Source organism: Penicillium antarcticum (assembly GCF_028974205.1).
Source record: "Penicillium antarcticum strain IBT 31339 chromosome Unknown utg000009l_segment0_segment0, whole genome shotgun sequence".
NCBI lineage: Eukaryota > Fungi > Ascomycota > Eurotiomycetes > Eurotiales > Aspergillaceae > Penicillium > Penicillium antarcticum.
This window is the reverse complement of record NW_026695307.1, coordinates 2,189,958-2,214,569: the sequence shown is the minus strand read 5'-3', so window position 1 is coordinate 2,214,569 and position 24,612 is coordinate 2,189,958. Positions and strand designations below refer to the sequence as shown.

General features: G+C 50.1%; 8 protein-coding genes across 8 annotated transcripts; 4 read left to right on the top strand and 4 right to left on the bottom strand.

The window, feature by feature from the left end:
* Positions 1-1,029: 1,029 nt before the first annotated feature.
* N7508_009195 (uncharacterized protein) lies at positions 1,030-3,163 on the bottom strand (the record flags this gene model as incomplete). The annotated part of the gene is made up of 4 exons (XM_058467258.1): positions 1,030-1,771; positions 1,819-1,934; positions 1,984-2,300; positions 2,362-3,163. The coding sequence occupies 4 exons, from the start codon at positions 3,161-3,163 to the stop codon at positions 1,030-1,032; spliced, it is 1,977 nt and encodes a 658-aa protein (XP_058315104.1).
* A 791-nt stretch (positions 3,164-3,954) lies between these two features.
* N7508_009194 (ENTH domain protein) lies at positions 3,955-6,040 on the bottom strand (the record flags this gene model as incomplete). Its single annotated transcript, XM_058467257.1, has 5 exons — positions 3,955-5,231; positions 5,285-5,396; positions 5,447-5,637; positions 5,690-5,927; positions 5,993-6,040. 5 exons carry the CDS (start codon positions 6,038-6,040, stop codon positions 3,955-3,957), a joined length of 1,866 nt encoding a protein of 621 aa, XP_058315103.1.
* A 1,502-nt stretch (positions 6,041-7,542) lies between these two features.
* N7508_009193 (uncharacterized protein) lies at positions 7,543-9,823 on the top strand (the record flags this gene model as incomplete). Its single annotated transcript, XM_058467256.1, has 2 exons — positions 7,543-7,894; positions 8,073-9,823. The coding sequence occupies 2 exons, from the start codon at positions 7,543-7,545 to the stop codon at positions 9,821-9,823; spliced, it is 2,103 nt and encodes a 700-aa protein (XP_058315102.1).
* Positions 9,824-10,201: 378 nt separating this feature from the next.
* Positions 10,202-11,473, bottom strand: N7508_009192 (40S ribosomal uS17 domain-containing protein; the record flags this gene model as incomplete). Its single annotated transcript, XM_058467255.1, has 4 exons — positions 10,202-10,488; positions 10,623-10,802; positions 10,855-10,913; positions 11,161-11,473. Coding segments are annotated over 4 exons (621 nt in total), but the record flags the coding sequence as incomplete, so codon positions are not given.
* Positions 11,474-11,633: 160 nt separating this feature from the next.
* Positions 11,634-16,291, top strand: N7508_009191 (kinetochore-microtubule binding complex subunit SPC105; the record flags this gene model as incomplete). The annotated part of the gene is made up of 5 exons (XM_058467254.1): positions 11,634-11,876; positions 11,933-12,296; positions 12,350-14,811; positions 14,860-15,481; positions 15,537-16,291. The coding sequence occupies 5 exons, from the start codon at positions 11,634-11,636 to the stop codon at positions 16,289-16,291; spliced, it is 4,446 nt and encodes a 1,481-aa protein (XP_058315100.1).
* Positions 16,292-16,731: 440 nt separating this feature from the next.
* On the bottom strand, positions 16,732-19,936 carry N7508_009190 (transcription factor domain-containing protein; the record flags this gene model as incomplete). Its single annotated transcript, XM_058467253.1, has 7 exons — positions 16,732-17,842; positions 17,897-18,439; positions 18,492-18,667; positions 18,720-19,216; positions 19,272-19,519; positions 19,587-19,708; positions 19,832-19,936. 7 exons carry the CDS (start codon positions 19,934-19,936, stop codon positions 16,732-16,734), a joined length of 2,802 nt encoding a protein of 933 aa, XP_058315099.1.
* A 723-nt stretch (positions 19,937-20,659) lies between these two features.
* On the top strand, positions 20,660-21,730 carry N7508_009189 (uncharacterized protein; the record flags this gene model as incomplete). Its single annotated transcript, XM_058467252.1, has 2 exons — positions 20,660-20,766; positions 20,812-21,730. The coding sequence occupies 2 exons, from the start codon at positions 20,660-20,662 to the stop codon at positions 21,728-21,730; spliced, it is 1,026 nt and encodes a 341-aa protein (XP_058315098.1).
* Positions 21,731-22,360: 630 nt separating this feature from the next.
* N7508_009188 (bZIP transcription factor) lies at positions 22,361-23,539 on the top strand (the record flags this gene model as incomplete). The annotated part of the gene is made up of 2 exons (XM_058467251.1): positions 22,361-22,601; positions 22,983-23,539. 2 exons carry the CDS (start codon positions 22,361-22,363, stop codon positions 23,537-23,539), a joined length of 798 nt encoding a protein of 265 aa, XP_058315097.1.
* Between the last annotated feature and the right edge of the window lie 1,073 nt (positions 23,540-24,612).

Sequence of the window (24,612 nt, the reverse complement as noted above, 5' to 3'; positions counted from 1 at the left end):
TCGACCACCATGAACAAAACCAAGGATATCCTTGTATAAACTGTGAGCTGTAACCTTGAGACTGCCGTTAGACAGTTAACCGTGCTATCAGCCATAGTCAGAATCCATAGCTTCAACAAAGCCAAGCAAAGCAGTAGTAGTCAGTCAGCATAAGGATAAAGACAAGGTTAAAAGCCAAAAGCCAAGAGACATCAGTATAGGGGGAAGGGGGCAAGACAAAATTTATACACAGTACGGAGTATATATCCCCAAACCCCAATAATTTTCCAAGTCTCAGGAGCCAGGCCGTCTAATATATTCGGCTTTCCGTGCCCAGGGGGAAGGTGGAGAAGCCGAGTCTTTGTTCGGTATTTTCTCGGCTGGGACTTGGCTGATGTTTGATGTCATGGATTATTGATACATCCCCATGTTGCAACTGTTCCTGTTTTTTTGGTGTTGTTTATATCATAGATATAGAATATAGCAAGTATTGTTCATCCCTCTCGAAAAATTGTCCATTGCTAAATACAATACTATAGAAAAGTCTTCACTGTACTCTGGACACTGTAGTCCTCATATCAGACAATTACCGAGCAAAGACCGATACTCCACCGGGTGGAACTCGGTTTTGTCTCGGCATCCTATTAAACCAGTAAAGAGAGCTAGAGGACTGTTCAGAGACGGTGATTGTTCGGTCATCGGGATGCCGAGCCTGTCAGGGTGGACTGACAGAACCTGTCAGGTTTACATCTGCCGGGTTGCCCGGGTTGAATCGGGAAGGTGAGGTATATTCGGGGTCTGGGGCTTGGCTGGTATTTCTAGGGCATTGGTGTGCATGTATAGTAATCTGTAGTGTTGCTCTTCTTCTGTCCAGTTATCCATACTGCGGTATGGAATGTTTTCGTTATTTGCTTAGGCTATGCCATGTGCTATAGACAAATATAGATATAGATATATATCTATATCACAATAGGACACGGGATTATAAGTACCAACGTCCAGAGATTGGCACACGGACTGTATGATGTATTCCATTCCAAGTCGAGTAACTCAAGCCGGCTCCACCTGACCCTGGACCAAAACCTCATCCCAAACCTGCCTCAGCATAGACAAATGCACACGATCGACATAGAAAAAGCCCAACAAGAGCGCCCTAGCCTCCTGCCACGTCGAAATCCCCTGCAACCGCACCGCAGCAGCCAACTCCGAAACGAAAAAGACCCGCTCGGCAGGTAAAGTCGCACTGCAGACGGCACCCATGAAAAGCTGCCAGATAAGCAGATCCCGACAAAGTGCAAACAATCCCATGGGGATGGTAGCAGCGAGAGCAGCGCGCAGCGCGAGAATTGGTTTGGGCAGGAGTTGCGCGACCATGGGGTAGAAGCTCCAGATGGCGCTGTTGTGGAAGAGGAGGCAGGCGAGACGGGTGCAGCCCTCGATTGAGTTGTCGCCTTTTACTTGGCCCGTTGGTGTGTAGCGGTCTGTGTGGAGCATGTATTCCACGTAGAGGACTTCTGTGTTGAAGTAGTCTTCGGTTTCTTCGTTGAATTCTTTGTAGCCTGTTTTTCCTTTTATCCATTCTGCGTACCAGGATAGTTCTAGGAGGTCGTATGTTATCTGCGGCATGGCTTCGCCGAATATGCCAGGGATTTTGAGAAGTGGGAAGAGGCGCGTTGCTAGGAGGGCTACGTCGTCGTTTGGGGGAATTAGGGAGAAATGGGCTGGGCGGGTGTACCGCACGAAGGGGAAGATTGGTTTGGCGTGGGCCATGCAGGCGACGCGGATGTCGGTCCTGTTGCTGTTAGATGTGTTGGTGGTATGGAGTGCTTGTGGATTCACCATGAGATTTGGAACCGGACGTCCGAGGGGACATCGTCAAAGTTCTTTCGCAGTGCGATCATCTGTCGCAGTCCTGCTAGATGGATTTTGAGATAATCAGGGTTCCCCGATGCGATCTAATCATGATGAGTCTGATATTCACCACCCCATCTCGGAGACACTCACTTCAATCGTCAACAGGGTTGAAACGGCAGCAATCAGAACATCACTAGATGCCTTGACAGGGTCGGATAAGCCCTCGTTAACCAATCGAATCGTCTCACCCCGATGGTGGAAGGTATCAATAACCAACTGGCTCCTCTTCTGATTCGGGTCTCGAATAGGCAACTCGCCAGCACGCATAGCATCATTAGACGTCGCCATACAGATCGTCGCATGGAGAATAGCCGGATCCCGCTGGATCAGAGACGCCCAATGCGCCTGCAGCTTAGGCTTATACCGCATCTGCAATGGATGCGCTTCTTGCGTGAGATCCCATAAGACTATATCCGAGTCAGTATACTCCATCCAACCCAACCCAAGAGAAGAAAAGGAACAACCTACAAACCCTCAAATGCCTCATCATCCGATCTGTCAATTGCGTATGTCCAGTATTAAACGGATCATTAGCACCCTGCCCAACTCGCGACCATATAGACGGATAAGCAGCCGCCCCGCCATACCCTCCATCCCACGACGCCGACGACCCCGAGACTACAGGATAACCAGCAGACGACGCAACAAGCGCATTACTCCTGCCAACCTGCTCCAGCTCCGTCTCGTCAGAGATATGACTCCCAGAAAGACTAGCGGAAGAACTGATCGATGCGCGCGCAGGTCCAACTCCAACCCTAACTCCAGAGCCAGAGCCAGGTCCGGCCGAGGCAAGCGCGCCAGCGGGTGTCTGGTATGGCGTCTGCCTCCATTTATCTTTATTGTATTGCTTCGTGCTTTCCATGCGCTTTTTGCGGTTATGCTCGGACATCACATGTGACCGGATGCTCTTGAGCGTTTCTTCTTTTGTGCCTTCTGCTGCTGTCTGGGGATCGCTGTTGACCCAGAATAGGGTTGACTTCCCTGAGGCGTTTGTGTTTGCCTTGCGGGGTTTGCGGACCTTGGCGGGGGCATTGCGGGTTGCTTTGGGGGGTTGTGCTGGAACTGGAGCTGGAGGTTGTGCTGGAGGTTGTGTTGGAGCTGGCGCGTAGGCTTGAGCTGGGGCGGCATTTGGAGCTGGAATTGGAGCTGGAACTGGCACTGGAGGGACTTCATGGTAGGGCGGGATGGGATCGACGGGAGCGTCCGGAGGGGCATGGGCATCACTCGGCCACCGAGACAGCACCGGTAAGTTCTGGAACTTTTCTTCCATTTCTGAGGAGGAAAGAAATGAGCTCCCAAGAGCCCCGGGGGACTGGGGTAGTTATGGAGGAAAGAGGAAATTGGATTCTTCAATTATCAATCCCCAGGCGAATCACCGTTCCCGCTAAAGTGTTAGTGGGATGCGAGGTTGCGCCCGAGTCACATCCTTTGTAGCCCTGAAGGAGTACCTTTGGGGGCTTGGGGGGGCCCTCCGACGGCTTCGCAGCTTAGTTCCAGACAAGCTATTGAGGGGAATCGAGTGAGCTGGTGATCCACTGGGTTTCTTGGCTTTATCCACTGGGTTTGGTACTTTTGGTGGCGCTTTTTTACGTATATTCACTGGTATGTACAATGCCCCAATTGGTCTATCTTAGGTATTCTCCTACATGCAGTATCTTGGTGTCTTGGTATATTGGTATGGTAGAAGTCTAATACCTTTTCTACATTGAAGTATCTAATTATAGAATGATCTTCCTTTTGGCCCCAAGATCACTGACGAAAAGGCTTTTCAGCCCGTAAGCACTACTTGAACGATTGGTGCGGGCATTTACACTGCCGCTGGACTGCCGAGAAGCTGAAGAATGTGAGATGACAATGGCATGTTTCAGAATACATTCATGTTTACATGTAGATATGTACAAAGCTGGGGTTAACCAAGTCGGATTATCCGGCTATACTCCGGTGGTAGCTCCACAGAGACTAACTACATTGTGCATACTCCGAGCTACAAGTGGAGAAAGAGAATGGAAGATGAGATGCAGCGAATAAGATAGTTAAGGAAAAATAGATCTAGTATTCCAGTTAGGTCATGCCGGGTCGCGGAAAGATCGGCATCGTCTCCATCTGTTCTAGTCCGCCCATCGTGCCACTTTGTCCACTGGCTTGCCAGCCTTGTCCGGTTTGCTGGTTGATGAACTGACTCTGTCGAAAGGGATTTGTGCTACCAGTGGGATTCGGCTGCAGAGGTGCGGCCGGAGGCATGCTTGGTGGGGCGGGAGAATTGCGAGCAAATGGATTGGTTCCGGTTCGCTGGGGTTGAATGGGCTGCGCTTGTGGGAGCGGTGGCGCTTGCTGGGATTGCGCATTCTGGAATGGCTCCGAGGTGTTATATTGCTGGTTGGCCGTTGATAACCGCCGAGCGAATGGATTTGTGTTCTGTCGGCTTAGAGGACGAGCAACTGGTTGAGCGCCCGTGGAAGCATTCAGCATCATTGACTGACGGAACGGATTGGTACCGGTAGTCTGAGGCTGCAAAGGCTGAGGAGATTGCTGTTGCTGTTGCTGTTGCTGTTGGAACGAAGCAACACCCTCCTGAGGGATGGGAGCCAACTGTGACTGGTATCCATATTGTTGTGGCTGCGCTGTGTATCCACCGAATCCAGCACCCGTTGGCATAGCCTGAAGCGGCTGCTGTTGTGGCTGTTGTTGTTGTTGTTGCTGCTGGCCAAAGGGATTATTGGCACCTTGTGCCTGGTAAAGGGCTCCGTATTGGGCTGGCTGGCCAAAACCGGTCGCCTGGGATTGTTGAGGCTGTTGAGGCTGTTGAGGCTGTTGCTGGCTGTATCCAGACATCTGAGGCTGCTGCTGTTGGAAACCAGTCTGCTGAGGATAGAATGGTTGCTGTTGTTGGAACCCTGTCTGCTGGTACTGCATATTGGGCTGGCCAGTCGGCTGGCCCATTGGCTGTTGGTTCTGTTCAATTGAATCAAAGAAGTCAATCAAATCCACCGGCGCTGGCTTGGCTTGTTCAGGTTGCCTGGCTTGGGTTGGCGTCGGTGCGCTTGGTACGGGCTTCGGGGCATCATTACTCGCGCTCATGGATGGTGGGATAGGAACGCCCTTCTTGGCCAAGTACTCCCGTCGGCGAACATCGAAATCAGGGTCGTTGAGATCATCCTCGAGAAGTCGAGTGAGGTCCGTAGAGGCATGCTTGAGCTTGGGGATTTCCAGACGGGTGGCAGATTGGAAATGTCTTGCAACTCCTAGGAATTGCACAACTTCCTCCGTTTGTTTTGTGAACGTCTTGTAAATTTCCAAGGCGCGTAGACTGTCTGGTCGTGACATCTCAAAGTAATGTTCTGTATTGGGTTAGATTCAATAATCACTTGTGGAAGGTAGAGAGAGGTCTTACCCAAGACATTAATGGTCCCCTCGTTCATGACCGAGTACAGGGTAAGTAGATCCAGTGTAAGGAGGCGGAAAGCCGTCAAACTGATCTCGTTCTCGGGTTCATCTGTCAACAGCTGTACAATCGGTCAGTCACTGCGCAATAACAAGGCTCGGTATCACCCACGTCACACCGCAATAGCGCGCGGATCTGCTTCTGTACAATCTCCGTCTCTCTCAAAAGACCTTTCTCCACGCCAGTTCTTTTCAGCTTTCCCGGTCCGCTTCGTACATGATCGGTTTTCGAGGCGTCAAATGCCTTCGCGCGTGTAATTAGATATTCGGCATAACGTCGAATATTATGTCCCTGCGATTGGGCTGGCAATATTGTCAGAACCAGTATTCTCGTAAGTCAAACCGGTCAGCTTACCTTCCGAGAAATTGCTGGGCGCGATCTTCCTCGGGTTATCAGACAGGTATCCCAACGCAGCATCCTGTTGACCTTCTCGGATCATAAGATGAAGAACGATAAGCGCTTTGAACACAATGGTCCATGCTGAGTCTCGAAGTCGCAGCTGGAGTGTTCGGAATACTTCTGCGACACCTGCCTCACCGGTATGAGTTGCCACAAGGATCTGTTCAATGTATTTGGATTTGGGAGCCGCGAGCTATTGACACGATAAATTAGTAACTGTCGCGCGCAAATACAAACAGGATAAATAATTCGACTCACCTTGAGCTTCGTGGCCCCTTTGACTGACTTCTCAAAGCCTCCGGCCATGCTGCCTAGAAAAGTCGCGAATCGGTGCCCAACCCGGGGATGAAGGGAAGTGCAGTTTGTCAAACGACAGGGAAGAGACCGAAGATCCCGCTTCGGTTATCAATGCCCTCGTTGTGCCCAGATATTTCCTATTTCATTACCTACCTCGCTCATGACGTGGCTCATTGAGCCATTCTGGGAGCTCGGGGGTAATTGGGATTCTGGGAGAGAAGAGGTGAGAGGGGGAGTCGGAACGGCCGGTTCGGGAATTGGCGAGTATGGAGGATGACAGGGTGAATATGAGTTGAGAAACAAAGGAATCAGGATAGGCGACAATTCCAGGGTGAGGAGGGAGTTCCTGGGGGGGCGGAGTGTCCATGTTCCTGTCGCCCAATTGGGACTAGTGCAAATCAGCACGAGGATCAACATCGGCAGTTTGACTTTGATATCAGATACATCTACACACGACCTGGAATAAACACACACAACAATGTGTGGGCTCTACTGTCTTTTTGTTTGATCTAGACATGACAGATGCCAACGCCTGCCATCTTTGAGATTTGAGATTCTATATTCTTCAGTTATATATTTATACAACCGTTTTAGGTCAAGTCCACCTCCATATTCTCTTTCCAACAGCAATGTACCAGATAATTGCCGAAGACAGTGCCGTAGGTCATATAGCAATGGATATACATTGATAAGATGATCACGACAACATCAGATATAAAAAACCAAGACGAATACCCGAAATGGGCTTGGTCTCTACCAGAGACTTGATCTCACTGGGCTCTCACTTCTCTCCTGTGACTCTGACCGAGGGATGCTTTTACTTGGTAGTTTTGAAATCCGGATGGAGGTACATATGGACAGCAATAATGCCTGGATTTGTGCTTCGAGAGTACTCAGTTGATATCTCAACAGCCCTACCAGGCCACAACCAGCCTGCCACTCCTAAAGCTGATTCGATCAATTGAGAAACATGGCGGAGTCGAACCCTCTAACTTCTCTAGCCACACCTTCACTTCTGAAATATAAATTGTCTTCCCACCTCATCCGAAGACTAACTTTCTCTTTCTCCCCATCCTCCCCCCTCATTCATCTCTCGATGTCTCATACCTTCAAGAGCTCTTGAGGTCTCCGCCTTTGCTTTCTTTTCTCCTCGATTCTCTCATCCTCATCTGTTGATTCCCCCAGACGTCATATCCGAGAAACACGAAGACACTCACCAGTCATCACTCCGGCAAGTACACTTTCTCATCTTCAACGGAAGCTTCTGTTCCTGGTTACCAGTGGCAAGTGATGTTGTTTATTACTTGAATATCCTATCTGACTCGAGATCCTTCCTCTAACCAGTTACCTGTCCCTCCGGCCTCTGCTCTTGCCCTTCCTCTTGTTCTCACTTCTCCGACGTTCATCCAGAGACAACTGCTAGGAAATAGGGTGCATCTTTCATCTTGAGATCTTTTCGTGTGATTCGAAAGCCATCTAACAATTTCTCCACAGCTTCTACTCATCCAAAAATGGAGGCACCACAAGGGCCTCGCCGTCCAACCCTGCGATGGGAGGTTCGCATGCGTCAAGTGCTGTGCTGCCTCTACCGATTTTTCGTCTGTGACAAGAAACAGGTTATGGAGATATTCTCCTACTTATTCCGAGGGCATCTCCAAGAGCGTGGAATCCGTGGATTCGTCCCTTATGCAACTCTCCACACCCAGTGGAGCTGGATGCAGAATAGTGGCGATCCTGTTTGGTATCATGTGCACATAGCCACGGAGTTCAAAATGAATGCTGAATGGAGTGGTATCATACACGAAATCAAAGCTGCGGCTGAGATCCTCCGACTACGTCTCCAGGAAAGGACACAGGATATTGGTACATCCCGTTGGAGATCCTCAAGGCCGCAGGCAGCATGGGAGACGGATTTTCATGCCTCTGTGCTTCTGGAATCGGCAAGTCAACGGGAATGAATATATTAACTGTTGCTGACCATATTCCTGTCAGCAAAATGTGCCCCAGACATTGATGAATCTGTCTCCCCCTAATCTTGAAGAGCTACACGAAGCAAAACCAGACGATAACCAGCACATTACTGTCAACAGCGATCCGAATAACGAGTCAGCAAATGTCAATAATAAAATTTCTTTTGCCTGGCATGAGAAGGAAGGTGAACTCGGATCCAGCGGCCTAAAGTTCTATGAGTATCATGGACAGCCGAAGACCAACTGCACCACCGAAACGATTGATTGTGTTGATTCAGGTCCCAAAAAACCCTCTCAAGTCCTAGCTGATGATCCTCAATGCCGCGGTCTTTTTGAAAATTCGGAAAGCCCCCATCCGCTCCCAATTGGTGAACTTCAAGACCGCGATCAAAGCCTCGAATGCCCTGATCAAAAACGGACGAGGGGCCTCAGCATCGACAAACCCCCGCCACTACTTTACCGTTGGTGGAACATTGACTCGCAAGGAGTAAACTCGAAGCACGAGTTTGTTGCTGGCCTTTTCTGCAACAGGCCGACTTTCAACCCAGAAGATATCACAGACACCGAATTTTTGGCCTTCTTTCGTGGCCATGTAACAAAACAAGAGGTTGCCACGCCATTTATTTCAACATTCGCTTTTCCTCTAGCACCATTTCACCGTGCTTTGGTCAACCAAAAGGGCGCTATGGTGTCGATTATTGAAAGTTCGAAGATACCATCTAAAATCTTCGACGCCGGTCCTCTCGCTGTTAAAACTCGGACGTTCACTGGTTGCTGGAGAGGTTACGCGGAGTATGAGGTCTGGGGACACATTCCGGCTCAAGCAATTGTTGAGACGCTGGACATTAACTCAGTGGAGTTGATTGCACAGCTCCATCGGGATATCAATCGGCTATTACAACCTCTTCTGATCCGAAGTTTCAGACGTTGCAATCAAGACTTGCGTGATATTCTAGCTATCAGACACAAGGGAAGGTCGTCCTTCAAGTGCGGTCTTACACTTCGGAAACTTCTTCTCCTTCTACGAATTCCCCCAGCCCATTGGGCAGATTTGGCACCGAAATTTGCCCACTGCTGGGGTTGGAAATATGCTGCAGAAAAGAGAGAGTTCCTAGAGGGCGTTATGTCTCAAAATCCTGTTTCACAAGAAGAGGTATCTGACTCCGAGAGTGAATGGGTGATGCCAACTCCACAGGCAACACCCAAGAAGGGGTCAAAGAAGAGCAAATCAATCGAACTGGACGAGGAAGACTGGGAGCCCCTGGAATATGAGGAATTTCAAAAGGTCTGCTCTAGTCTGCGACCAATGCCAGAAACTTCCCAGAAGTCTCCCCGAGGCCCATTCTTCTACCGGGGGTCAACCACCCCAGACAAGGATTGGATACCCCTGGAGGAAGAACAAGATACAGAGGGGCAATCTGAATCTGATGGGAAAGCCAATGATGCCTCTGAAACACACTCTGTCTCCATGGAAGAGCGGAGTGACACAACAGAGGAGACCTTTTTGGCCGAAACGATTGACAGTATGTCTGTTACTTACGAGAGTGACAGGTTAATTGAAGACCATATGGCATTAGCCTGGGAAGCTGAATCTATACCAGAAGCCACGCAGACTGGGAGGCCCCAGGATCACAACGCTGATCATCCCGTTGTGCATAGCTTCTTTGTCGATCTCCACGACAGAGACACAGACATGGATATGAATGGCGTTGTCAGTAACGAGGAGGACGACCCCAGTGCCCAGAATGCGCTCGATCAAGAATGGCCTTCGGAAGACGATTGCCCAGAAATGAAAATCTTGAACCGTGTTCGATTCCGGTGATGCTTGCCCTTTGCTTGGACGAGTCAGAAACGCTTCTCTGAACCCCATGAGAAAACCGAGAGCAGAACCCGGAGAGAATGAAGATGAGACTGAAGTTGGTGTGTACGATTAGATAGTTTTTGTCATTAATGGAAATGGTATTATCTGAATGGCATACAGAAGCCATTTCTTTCAAGTAAAACTGAAAAGACGAAAGGGCATGACTGGACAGGCCAGCAAACCACCGTAAGGAGATGGAAACAAAACTTAAGACGAGTTGAAAATTCCCGTCAGATCTACGTGACTAGAAGACACATACTGAGCAACCGTAGTAGCTTAGAAGAGTGGGAATAACCCAGAATGCGCATTGAGATAGACTCTGTCAAGATTGACATATATGGTCAGTCTTTTTTTTTGACCAGAGCTGTTGTACAGTTTCCATCGCAAGAAGATTGAAGAAATATTTTTGCTTTTTGCGTGGATACACTCATTCTTCAGCGAGGTATCTGGGACATGGAAACTCGTAAACTATCCCAATCCCCACCCGAGGATTTCCTGTATCCAAATCATACCGCTTCCTTCGCCGTTATGTCTTCGAGAACCCAATTATCCAACACTTAGAACTTGGCGAAAGACTTGACAGCCTTGCCAGTGCGGGGCAACACCTTCAACACGTTGAAGCGGACCTGCAAAAATCGAGTCAGTTATCAATTCGGAAAGAAAGAGTACATCGTCATATTCCAGGCGTGATGATAGAACCGCATTGCAGTTTCGCACACATTGCTGGAGGTGGCGATAACGGAAGAAAAATTTGACGTACGGTCTTGGACAGAGGACGGCACTGGCCGACGGTAACCCAGTCACCCTCCTCAACACGGAAAGCGGGGGAGACGTGAGCAGACAGGTTCTTGTGGCGCTTCTCGTAACGGTTGTACTTGGGGACGTAGTGAAGGTATTCACGGCGGATGACGATGGTACGGTGCATCTTGGTGGAGACGACCTGGAGAATGGTTAGCGACTATATCGTGTGCCGAGAAGTGAGATAAAATTACCTTGCCGGTCAGGATACGGCCACGGATGGAGATCTGGCCGACGAAGGGGCACTTCTTGTCTATTCAAATGTTAGATTTGTTTTCGATTTGATATTTCGAGATTGCAGATCGATGGCATATCCAGGTCTTTTCAAGATGCGAATGTTGACTGGAGTTTCGCACGCAAACAGAGATTGCAAATGTTCCTGAACTTTTCCTCAACCATATATCTCCATGTTCCGTGCGATCATTAATTCGTCATCTCCCATCTTGAAAAGACCCTTCCATGCGTAGATTCTGGCAGTTTCGAATTCAAGTCGTGCATACCGATGTAGGAGCCCTCAATGGCGGTCTTGGGGGTACGGAAACCGAGACCGACATCCTTGTACCAGCGGCGACCGGAGGTGGACTTCTTGCTGGAGGCCTTGCTCTTAGCGTTGAGGAAGATGTGAGGCTGCTTCTGGAAAGCGCGCTCGGACTGGACGGTCAACTCGGTGGCCATTGTTGCGGTGTTGTCTCGACGAGGAAGCGGTGTCGAGGGGAAAAAAGGTCGGGTTGGCGGCTGTCGAAGATGAGGAAGATTCGTTGACCCGCGGATTCTTTGGTAATTCGTAGTGTGCGCCACTAGTCCTGATTGGGCCTAGCGCACTTCGGGTTAGGGCTTTGCGCCTTTGTTTACATCACGTGATTGCGGAGCAACGCGCTCGGGGCAATCATGATAGCATCTGAATGTTGACGTTGGATACGTATCTCCGACCATGCGCAGTTGATCTCTGGTGTCGAGTCCTGCATCGCCAACTATGTCTACTCGAGCCGACTCCGCGGCCACGCGACCGCGACCGCGATCTCGCCAGTCCATCGCTCATGTTCCGCGGTCTAAGATGACGTCTCTGGACAAAGAGAATGCGACGGCCGAGTTTGGCGCAGCGCAGCCATTTGCAGGCAGTACACGGTCCGCACCAAAGGATAAGAAGTCCCGAAGCAAGAGTTTGGGACCCGGTGGACTTGATGCCTTGAAGAATTCCAACGGCAATCGTCGACAGGTAGCTTTGAAGCCTCTCAATGCACATAGTACTTAATATCTGACTGGATCGTATAGTCCACGGCTTCTATCCCCCTCAAATCAATTCTCAAGCCTACAGTACCTGTCTCACCAGTTCGGAACATCCCATCATTCGAGGAGACACGTCGGCGCACCCCAGCCCGCAATCAGCAACCAAGTCAGGATGGCGCAATGGACGGCGACCGCCAGGGGAAAGAAGGACTGTTGATCGACTTTGAAACAACACCAGGCCCTCTGGCAGCGGATAACGACGACACATCAAACCCATTTGACACATTCAATGCGACCTCTGCTATCCGTGAAGAGATGGCCGCCACCAAGGAACGCGACGAGAAAGAGCGCAAAGATCGTGAACGACAGAATATTTTGGAAAAGCGGGAAGCACGGCGTAAATCGATGGGTTCGTGTTTGTTGCACTTCATGGGAGAAGTGTGCTAACAAAGATCTATACAGCAAACCGGCGAGTATCGTTTGCTCCTGAAGCGACCTTGCATACCTGGAATGTGGTGGAAATCCCCGACGACTCAACTTCATCCTCTGCTGCGAACTCAACCAGACGTGCCTCTGCCGCCACTAACACCCTGAACCAACCTGCACCCTCTCCCGCCCGAGACTCTCCGTCTTCACCAGAGTCTGAATTTGGATTCTCCCCTCTTCGCACAGAGGACCTAGACCAAATCAGAGGTGGCAAATTATCTAACGCAAACCACGATCTCTCTTCTAGTCCTTTCAGTGGAAGCTCAGTCGGGAGCGACGATACTGGAGCACAAAGTATGGCAGGTGAAGATGAGGACGATGGCGAGTCATTAGGATCAGATGATGGATTCGATGGCGAGAGCACTGCAATGAGCATGGATGATATGACAGCTCGCTCGGGTATGACCGCCCAGTCAGATGCAACTTCCAGCTCCAGCTCCAGTGCCAGACTCAACGAAGCACTGCGCCAAGCAGCCAAAGAAGCAGGGACCGAGGCAGTTGACGAGACCGGAGAAGTGTCCATGGAAATTGTGGATCAAGAGATCACAGGTGCTTTCCAACCCTGGATTAAAAAGGGCCAGAGACAAAGTTTCGACTGGGAAGATATCAGCGCACGACACGATCAAGAAAACATGGATCCATCGAAGACCGCTGCCAGCAGAACCTCACCCGAATCCGATGATCATATCGACGAAGATGAGGAAATGAGCATGGACGTGACGAACGCATTGGGACGCATCCTTGGAAAACCCCTTGCCCGTCGCCAAAACACTCGTCGCAAGTCTACGGCAGAGGAGTCCAACTATGATGATCAAACAATGGAAATGACCAATGTCGTTGGGGGCATCATGCCGGAGGATATGTCTTCGAGGATCTCTGAGGTTGATGACGATGAAGGAATGACCATGGAGCTCACCTCGGGAGTTGGAAAAATCCTCGGAAACGAGCCTTCATTGACTCCCAAGTCTGATCGTATGAACGATGACCAAGACAACGAATCGGAGGATGACATGGACATGGAAATGACTGGTGCCATTGGTGGCATCCTGCAATCAGGACAGCAAGCCAACGATAAAGTCTATGCAAAGCTCATGATGGAGCTTGAGACCGACTCCGGACAGTTGAACAGTTCTCCTTTCCAGGAAAGTGTTCGCCAATCTCCTACCAAGTCTCCAGCCAAATCACCTCTCCGCTATCAAGTTGCGGCCGTTGCATCTGAGAGTGGAAGCCCTAGTCTGGCAAGTGTTAGGGCTAGACCTTCACGACGCAGTTCTGCTGCATCTACTACCCCACGGTCTGCCACTCATCAAACATCCCCTGCCAATAAACCCTCAACTCCCCCTAAACAATCCACCCCCCAGACCAAGCCTAGCACCCCAAGCAAGACCCCTCCATCCAGCGCCGTGACATTTAGAAGTGCCTCGCCGAAGAAGCTTTTCCAGCCTGAGCTTCAGCGATCCGCAGATAAGCGCAAGTCTTTGCGCCAAAGCCTCTTTGAACATAATGCGGCGACAGGAGAGTCAACCCCACTCTTCAAATTGCAGCCCCGCGAGGCTCGCCGTTCCTCCGGACTCGGAATTGACAAAGAAGGTCTTGGATCACCGCGCGTCGCCGCCATACTCGACAAGCGCCAGTCATTGGGAGACAGTACACCTCAATTCGTTCCACAAGAGCAGGCCCGATCTGGAGTTCGCTTCGAGGATCCACTGCAAATGCAAGCAGAGGAAGAACGTGATCGAGAGGAGGAGGAGCTTAGAGAAGACGGCCATCTCCCGATGCCTCCTTCCGAGGGTCGAGATGTGACCTCAAGCCTGAAGGACATGATCGAAAGCCTGACTCCAAAGAAGGTAAAGATTGGCAGCCGTAAGAGTCTTCACGTGGGCGCTGCCCGCGGAATCTTAGGCAAACGTCCTGCCGAGCTGGACTTGGATGAAGATGAAGATGAGAACTCACCCAAGCGACTGCGCGGCCACAATGTCAGTCCAGTCAAAGGCATCAAGTTGCCAGCACCATCAGCTAGGGAGGGCAGTGTTCAGCAATCACCCGTTCGCAGAGCCGTTAGCTCATCTCCTTTGAAGGACAGCACTACGCCTTCCCAGGAACCACGCAGCGTCTCCAAGACATCGACTACTCCTCTTAAGCAAGGAATTGATAACCTCCATATTGATTCTGACGCTCAGCAGCCTGAAGAAGAGGATGTTCCTGTTGAGGAGCCTGAAACGGAGCCTATCCAGCTTCAAGATTTCTTGAACATGACTAACATCCACTTCATGGAGCTTACTACGACAAAGAGACGGCACACGACTGCACCTAGCAGTGCTACGAAGAAGCTGACCCGGGCATCTGGAGACAACCTGCCCAGACCACGCTCAGTAACATTTGATGATTGTGTGGCAGCTGGGTTCTGTACAGTGCCTATGCTTGAACTGTACCAGCACGTAAGTAATTATCCACATACTCCTGCCCTCATACTTACTATGTTCTAGTCATGTCGAGAATTGAAGTCTTATATCTCCGAAGGTCGACAAGTAATTCGCTCCATTGAGGCTGAGACATATGCGGAAAACCCAGCTCTCTTCCGGGAGTATGTGACTGCCCCTCCAGACATCCGTGTGATAATGGATAATCAATTCCGAAATGTCAAGACCCATGCTCGTCTTCTAAGCAAGGCTACGTGGTACGAATGGCGAATGAAGCTGCTCGAGGGTCTGAAAGAGGGCCTCAATCGACACGTTGAGGAAATGAAAGCAGACGATGACATGTTAACCCAACGAGAGGAGCTGCTCAACAGCAATGTGCCGCCTTTGCTAGAGAAGCATGCTGCCCTCGAAAAGGAGGCGACCAACTTGCAAGAGTTGGTAGATGAAGTGGAGAATTGTGACCAAGACGAGCTCCGCAGCACGCGCAGCAAGCTGTCCGAGGTGGACATTGAAATTGCAGCCAAGAAGCGCCAACTTGAGGAGCTGCAAGCTGAGGTCCAGGAGAAGACCACTATCATTGAAGCTGGATCTGAATTACGAGATGAGTTCCTGGCTCAGATTCAGGAGGCAGAGCGCGTGAAAGAGGAGTGCCGTGGCTGGAGTGCCCGGGAGATAAATGAACTTAAGGGTAAGTCTTTCAACATTGATACCCTGGCTCACAGCCCGACTGACTGGTCAAATAGCTTCCGTTCAAAGGATTGAACGTCAAACCGGCTGGTCAATCGTCTCCGTAACCACCCCATCGGAAGAGCAGACAGGCCCAGTATTGAAAATGGCCTACCGTGAGCAGCTCCAACTCGAGTTCTCTCCTGGAGCATTCATCTCCAAGCCAAACACCCAAGATGAGAAGAAGAACCTCCCACTGGAACTGACCCCTCAAAAGAGCGCAAAAATTTCCCCTATCGCGTCTTTGGTTCTCCAGTCGCTTCAACGCCATCTATCCACCATCCAACAATCAATCATCACCCCCAAGCAACTTTTATTCTTCATCTCAAGCGCATGGGACCGCACAGTGGGACTAGAGAACGAAGCACGCATGCTCGAATTCTGCGGCGTAACCCGCCTAACACTCTCCAAGCCAACCGATGGCTCCCTCTCCTTGCGTGCACGCTGCACACTCCTAGGCAATGGAACCGCCTCCACTCCCGGCCGCACGAGTGCCATCCCAAAGAACAACAGCACCAAGAGAATCGACGTGGACTTCACCGTCCGTACCCGTGTTGACCAGCCCGATGCTAGTATTGGCTCTATGAACTTTGACATTGACGTCCTAGCGACTAAAGTCTACGGGTTTGGAACGGGCAACAAGTCTGGTCTACCAGACAAGGAACTCCAAAACATTCTCGGGAAGGGCCTCGGTCAGAAGGATAGTGATATACAACTTGGCAATGGCGTGTGGTGCAAGGCTGTCCGTAACCTGACGGGATCTGTTTTCTGACATTATTCCTTTTTAATGATTTTTGCGGGTATTTCAATGGCGTTAGCATGAGAAGGGCAGGCGCAATTATTCCCCCCGGGTTAGTGGTATGGGATTATTTTATGGGCTTTGGAATGGCGTTTACAGTGTTATATTCTAAGTTATATCTCATATCTCACTCATATTCAGGATACTTTTTGTTCTCTAGATGTCAAGGCTAGTTAGTGTATTTATCTGATCTCTATCTTGAGGCCAGAAGTCCGGATTCGAAGTACAATGTCGGCTCTAACATAGGATAACCCGAAATAGACACAGTAACATCCAATCTATTATACCACATCAAGTGGCATTCTATATCAACATTTGAAATGAATCTGAAGACCAAGATGGCTATACAAGAGAAGAGAGAAAGCACCTCGCTAACAACATCAAAACGTAAACAAAACCAACTCGACAACAACCTAAAACAATCCCAAAAATCCATTCGGCCCAATCGAATCCTCAGCCTGTCCCTGCCCCGATGCAGATCCCTGCCCTTGCCCCTGACCCTCAGGAACAAACCCATACCCAAGCCCCTGAGCATCATACCCTCCACTCCCATCCATGGCCATCAGCCCATCAACAGCAGGCGCACCATGAACATAAGACTCAGCCGATAAAATCGACATAGAGGGATCTAACCCACCACCACCAGCTCCAGCAATCTGCCCACCAACAGGGAACCCATACTCGGCTGGGAAAAGACCGGCAAAGAATGTTCCGCTGTGATCCCAATCCCCAGTCATGGGAACCTGGAAGAATTCCGGAATAGCGGAGTTCGTCGTTCCGGTTGGTGTACTGCTAGCGAAGGAGGAGGGGGAATTGGTATCTAGGTTTGTGAGGGTTGGACCTAGACCTTGACCTGGCTGTGATGGTGCTGTAGAGAAATCTTGCGAGAGTTGCCAGGATGGGATTGGCATTGGGGGGTTTGTGTATGCGCTGTCTCCGGCTTCGTAGAGGAATGTTCGATCTAGATATTCCGTTGTGTAGAGATTCGTGTTTGTGTTTGTGTTTGGGGTCTGGGTTTGGTTTTGTTGAAATTGAGATTGGGATTGGGATTGAGGAGTTCTCGTATCTGGACTCAATGGGACAACATAGCCGGAAGAGTTAACCGGTGGTAAGCCCTCGAGCGTTTCTGGGATACTGATATTCACATTCATTCTGTTTTCGTCCGTTGTTGAGAGACCCAGGTGTGTTGTATCGGAAGTCATGGAATTGCGGAGAGTAGTAGGCCGTCGACGTTTATGATGAGAAGTCGAGCTCGTGCGTTTCTTCGTTGTCGAAGTGGGCTCCTCCTTTTCTCTTTTCTCATCTTTCTCAACCGCTACTCGCGCGATGCGTTCGAGAGTAGCGCTCATGCGGGCCATGAAGCCTGCGTAATTTGATGCACCGTCGCCTGGGACGAGGGTTGCAAAGAATGTCGAGGCCATTGTTAGGGATTGGAGATCCGCGCGGACTTTTGGGTGTCGCAGGTCTCGGAGGATACTTGAGAATATTGTTGCGGCGCCTAGGAAGACGTAGTAGAGGAGGGACCTGGTTATTGAAGTCAGTAGTGGTTTGGTATAGAATGAGGTCGATATGGCATACCAAGTCCAGGCAATGTCTCCCCATGGCATATTATTAATGAGCTTTAAGGTATCGCGGGCAGCTTGTGCGCCAATGGATGCGGATTTGGAAGCACGTCTTATGCTGAGGGCCTCGAGTTCTTTTGACTCCTTGGATGTCTCTTTCGATGTTATTATGTAGTGAAGAAATAGAGGTATTCGATGGATCATGATCAAAGCATTGTAGTAGACGAAGTGAATACCGGCGGAGGCGAATCCTAACAGGAAGTCGGGTGCACCAGGTTTTAGCTTCGGCTCTGTAGTGACTGGATATTCACCTCTCCAGTTTTCAAGCTCTTTATGTAGCTCTTTGACTGTTTTGTAGATCTCCAGAGGAGGTCTCAATAATGCTTTGGCGGAGTATAGTCGACTGTAGATGCGGCCCTTGATAATTGACATTCGACAGAGCTGGCGGAAGAATGGGATGTTGCTTGCGCTTTCTTTGTCGCTTTCCAGCTCTTCTGGAAGAGGAACATCGAAATCGTCTGGATGTTGGGATGGAGCATTTCCAATTCTTAAGCAGGTACTGGAGACGATCTTAGCATAAGTAATGAGAATATTCAGCATCTTTCTCCTACCTTTGATCGACCACAAATGCAACCCAAAAGACACGCCGTCTTTCTTCCTGTTCAGCTGGACTGAGATCTGGTCTGGCAATATCACGATGTAATCCCATTCGTTGACCAGATCGCATAGCAGCAGTGATCAGCGGCAAAGCTGACTGTGTACCGCAATTTCCACGAAGGAAGAACGCCTTCGAAGCATTAGAGATAGGCAAATCAGGATTGGTCCACAGGTATACATACCATACTGAGCAAAGCCTGAACACTGAGCAAATCCGTGCGCTTCAAAGCCAATTCCGTGAAAACCGACATGGCATTCTTGAAATACCCACGAGCCTTCTCTCTGTCTTTTTCAGGCTTGGAGCTATTCGAAAATCGGTACTCATAAGCCAGACAAATGACCATATTAATGGCAGCCCAGCGAGCAGCGTCATCACAAGTCTGCTGGGTATATTGCCATTCAACCATTTTCATAAACTTGGACTCGAGGTAGATAGGAAACAGACAATTGGCAGTCTGAAAGAAATCTTTCATAAGAGAAAATACCTCCGATCTGGAGGGTAGAGGTTTGAAGACCTGCGAGGCAAACAGATCCTGAAAGACATCGGGTCGCCATTGATTCCACGGATTATCGTGGATGGAGTCTGGCGAAACTATTCGCAAGAAACTAACGTCGCCTGTTTTGCTTTTGATCCATTCGATGCCTGCCCGAGAGAGAATTGATAATGAGCAAGATTTGCCTGTTAAAGAGTTAGTCCTGGGTACTTTGGTTTTCTGTAAATAACAATATCTCACCAAAATACCGCGAATCATCTCTTTCATCTGCTCGGAAGATAGAAGTAACCTCTAAACCAGCACCTTTCCGACAAAGAGAACTCGGAGTCGGACTCGGAGCAGAGCATATATCCTGACTAGGAAGTTCATCATCCTCATCCTCAGAGAAATCATCATGACTCATATCCCCATCCTGCAAGATCCCAGCAGTCTTCAAGAGCGCCTCAACCCTGACAATACGCTCTTTCAAAGACTGCACATACTCATCACTAAGCCACACCAGTCAGCAAACTATGATACATCCACCCCAAAAAAGACCAAAAATGAAAGAAATACCTCTCCAAATCCTCCCCCATCTCAGGGAAGACACAGCGCGTACTCCTCCGCCGACACTGCAAACAAGCCCCAGACCCCTCAATCTCACATTTCGTCTTCTTCCGATGACACATCAGACAAGCCTAAACACGCAAAGAAGCCCTTAGAAAAGATACAACAAAGAAAGCCCAAACCCGCAATCAACCGGGCAATCAAAAGCAATTCATTGAATCCAACCAAAACAGAAAAAACAAGAACGAACTCACCCTAGAATTCGAAAACTGCTCCTTCATCTTCTCGTCCATTAACATCTCCGTCCCAGACCTAGACCCAGACATGGACATAGCCATGGCGTTCATTGCACTGGACATTGGTCTGGTGGGTGGCACTGGCACTGGCACTGGTGCATGGGCCGCCACTTGACGTTCATCGAAGTGCGCTCATATGCCAAGACTGGGTGAAATCCGCTTCCAGGGTCCGATAAAGCGGGAGATCGGGAAATCTGATAGATTCCTTCCTTCCTTCCTTTCTTTCTCTTTTTCTTCTGGACTTCTGGGCTGATGATTGGGTGGCGTGTTTGCCTGGGCAAGGTGAAAAGGCTGAATAATCCAGTCGGAAATCGGAGTTGCCGTTCCCCGTGTCCGTTTGATGTTCGGAGGTCGGAGTTTAGAATTCATTGTACAGAGTAGGGTTGAGGGTATTGTGTATGGTATATGATAGATAGGGTCAATAGTGACATTAGATATATTGATGGCATGGGATTTAATTCGACTAGTAGTGAGTTATGCTTATGCTCTTATGTTTTGTGATCCGGGCAGGCGCAATGCTCTGATATAAGCACGTTGTTGGTCGATAGTCCCCTAGCTCGAGTCAATTACCCTTCCCAGGGTTCTCAAAGGGAGTGATAAGCTTAATCCTATCCGAGCGTATCTAAATCGTAGGCTAAGACCTCCTTCTATACCGCTGTTATCACCCGGATATCGGGACCAGTCAGGATCCCGCTGACAAATGATCCCCGCAGATAATAAATGAATACAAGGACAGACGTGGTGTCCTACAGACTGAATCTGGGCCGTTGACTCAATTCACTCACCATGAGACCTACCGTAGGCATCGTCTCCATCGGTGAGATGGGCCTGGGCATGGCCCGACTCCTCAAAGCGCATGACTACCATGTGATGACCGTGGCCCAAGGACGAAGGTGAAGAGCACAGAGACAAACAGCGAGATGGACTAACAGCACCAGTGAGCACACCCTCGCGCGAATCAACTCGGCGGGCATCGAGATCCTCCCCTCGGACGAAGACCTAGTAATCCAAGCCGACTACATCCTCTCAATAGTACCGCCGAAAAACACCATGGCGACGGCGCAACGCATAGCCAAAGCGTATGCATACACCTCGCCACAGAACCAGACCAAAGAAGCGGCTCGGGAAGGCAGCCGACTGAAACGAAACGAACTATACTACCTCGAGCTGAACGCCGTTCCGGCGCGCATGGCCGCGGAGATGGCAAGCCTATTCGACGCCAAAGAAAATTCCGATCTCAAGATCTCGGACAAGTCGGACATTTCCGACCAGTCAGGCAAGTCCGGCTGCCACTTTCTCGATGGCGGCATCATAGGCGGGCCGCCGCAAAGCACGCAAGATGGGTGGACAAGGCCTAGCGTGGTGCTTTCGGGCGCTGTGGATATGCATCTGGCCCCTGCGTTCGAAGCACTGGCAGAAGTCTTGAATCTCCAGTTGGTCTCGGCGCAGCTTGGAGCGGCGAAAACGCTCAAGCTCTCCTTTAGTGCGCTGACCAAAGGCCTAACTGCCCTGTCGATTATGTCATTCTCCACGGTGCACAAGGTGTCGATGCTGCCACAGCTCTTGGCGTTGTTGGAGGAACAGTCTCCGCGAACGGCGGCTCTGGCGACTCATGGTGTTATTGGGATGAGTCCTAAGGCATATCGGTGGGAGGATGAGATGCGTGGGATTGGGGAGATGTTGGAGCGTGTGGGTGGGTGGGATGTCGGCGGGTCGGCTTATGGAGGGATTGCGGCGGTGTATCGGACTATTGCGGAGGATACAATACTAGGGCAGGAACGAGTTGAACATCGTGTCCGCGGTGTGACGGTTGACGATGCCGCTCGGATCATTGCTTCACGGGCCAGTATGTCATAGGGGGGATGATCTGTCGGGGAGTCCAGTGTAGAAATGCCAAGCCACTCGGGGTTGGTAACGGGTCCGCGTCATCTTGTAAACCGGTGGAGCTGCGAACGAGAAGAGAGTGGAGAGAGCATGGGGAGAGAGCCCCTATTGACGAATATAGCTTCATTTCTACATGTCTTCTACACCTGTCCACTCTGCTCTACTTACTCTAGTCTATATAAGATTCTATACTATTCACCCTATTCCTGATCACCATACACTCTACCTCGGCCAAAGCGGTGAATCTCCAGCGAACCACAGGCCGCGATCACGACATTTCTCCATTCTATCAGATCATCGACTAGGGCCATCGTGCCTTCCCCTTTCCGTTTCACTTCGTCTATGATTCGTGGCTGCAACACTTTGTCCCGCATAGCATGAGGTTGAATTAAGTGATTGTGGCCGAGAACTTTCATCTCCGAAGCATTTCCCAGCTCTTTGCTCTTACCTGATGGGACTGGGGCTACGTACTACTCGGCCCCGGATTTATTATTATTTCCTTGTTACAAGTCCTCTGATTGCCTCACTTCCCGTCCCCTCTTAATCCTCAAGGTCAAAGGCATTCTATTTTCCTTCTGACTTCTCCTCCCCTCATCTTTCAACATGCCGGGGGAACCAAGTGGCTTTGACAAGGTGGACAACTTCAATTTCTTGATGTCGCGCCACGATCCCGCAGCCAAGACTCGTCACTATTCTTTTGATGCTGATACTGGGCTGGTCCCGTTTGGCAATGTGAGCATGGATTACGATCAGACCGAGGGCATGGGCGGCCTCTCCGTCAGCTCCTACGATAGTATAGACGATGACCGCAGTTCTCTCGATCTCCGGGGGTATCCCTATCACGGTACGTTCAAGCTTTGACTTGCCAAACGTTGCAGTTGTTACGCCATATGCAATGGCTGAAATTTGAACTTGGCTTGACCTCTCATTTCTCATGTCCTTTCTGCATGTCTGTCCAATGTATTGGGCTACCGAACAGTCGGTCCAGCTGTTCCTTTGCTCTTTCTACCATTTCCCCATTCACTCTGGACCCCATGCAATATACCACAGGGCAGGGTCTGGAGAGATCACCGTCGGTGTTCCTCAATAGCGAGCACGCAATCCCGCAAGCATATGACCATCACTCTGACCTGTCTTAACTGTTCAATCGTTTTTCCCTCCACTTATACATCATGCATACCCTCAATGGGGCTTCCTTGGGGACACCTGCTTACTCCCTCTACAGCTCCCGGCGAGAAAAACATCAACTACGGCCTCCCTGAGCATATGATGCCCTACTCAGCGCATTCCATCTACCCCCCAGTGCCATTTGCGCCCGACGAACTGGGCCATGCACCGGGGGCTCTCACTCCATCGGACGTCTCATCGTCCATCTCCCCGCCCAACGGCCAGATGGGCAACACCAAGTACAGCACCTCTATCTCCGGGGACCGTATCGCCGCCGCCCTCGACCAAGAAGAGGGCGTCCGTGGTGCAGCAGAAGAGGACCGCCGCCGCCGCAATACTGCCGCCAGTGCTCGCTTCCGCATGAAAAAGAAGCAGCGCGAACAGGTCCTCGAACGGACCGTCCGCGAAACCACCGAGAAGAACGCTTCTCTCGAGGCTCGTGTCGCCCAGCTCGAGATGGAAAATCGTTGGTTGAAGAACCTCCTCACGGAGAAACACGATGCCGGCTCCCGCCCGCCTCCACCCAAGGATAGCTCGGCTCTCGATCAACCTCCTATCAACTCCAGGCAAAAACATATCCAGCCCAAAAAGAAGGGTGTCGGCACGGAGGAGTGAGCACTAAATTGAAGTTGTGCTTTATTCTATCGTTTTGCCTTGTGTATCATCTCAGCCGCGGACCTCCAGACGTCCGCCGAATCAGCATTTCCATTTCCATTCCTGTTTTCCTGTCCGTTCTACTCATTTTGCTATGTTGTCTGCTGTCCTCCATCTCACCTACCATCTTCAGCTAGGCTACAAAGGTGACGATGGAAAGGACTGAGCGAAAGCAGACTAAATGACGATGTCACGACCCTTCTCTTCTTTCGTTTTGCCAGCGCGTGGTCATCCCGACCGTGGCTTTGTCGACTCCTAGGGATGGTCTTTGCTCCGCACTTTCAGATCTGCCATTTTCCTTTGATCCACTCCCTCCTCTCCATCCTCAGGGCTCATACTATTATCTCCTGCCCGTTCTACCTCCTCTACTCTACCTACTATACTACACTCTACTCTCTACTCTTTCCACCTTTCATACTCCATCAGATCGTGTGTGTGCAGCGAAGGCTTGCTTTATTTTGCATTTCGCTTTGTCCCTTTTTCTACTGGAAAGGGCGGATGAGTTGGCGGGTGGTGTTGGGGACCCGACTCGGGGAAGTCGAATATTCATGCTATTTGACTATTATTTCTTGTTTTCGGTTTTGGATTACTATAACGTTCCCTTTGATTTGACTTGCTCTGCTATCTGATATTGATATATGTTATATGGGATTTGGTTTTACAGTACTCGCTTTACCTCTTGCTTGGATTTATACAGCTATACAATACAGCTACACCTTACTATCGCTTTTATTCTCTTTTGATATATGGAATTGGGACCTGAGGATTGAGCTGGATTGTCGTTTTCCAGAAGTATACCGTATAGTGTAGTGTGACGAACTGGATCGACGTCACATAAACACGCAAGGCCGCCTCCCTGTGACGTGCTCCATCTCGACGAATTGCCTCATGTAGGAAAGCTGTCACTGGTCGACGTTGAGGATGATCGGTGGACTATCTTGGCCTGGGGTAAGGGTCTTTCTCCACAGTGCACTGTTCAATTCACACGGATATTGCCACATATGATGCATGCACATGTACATTTACAGTACAGC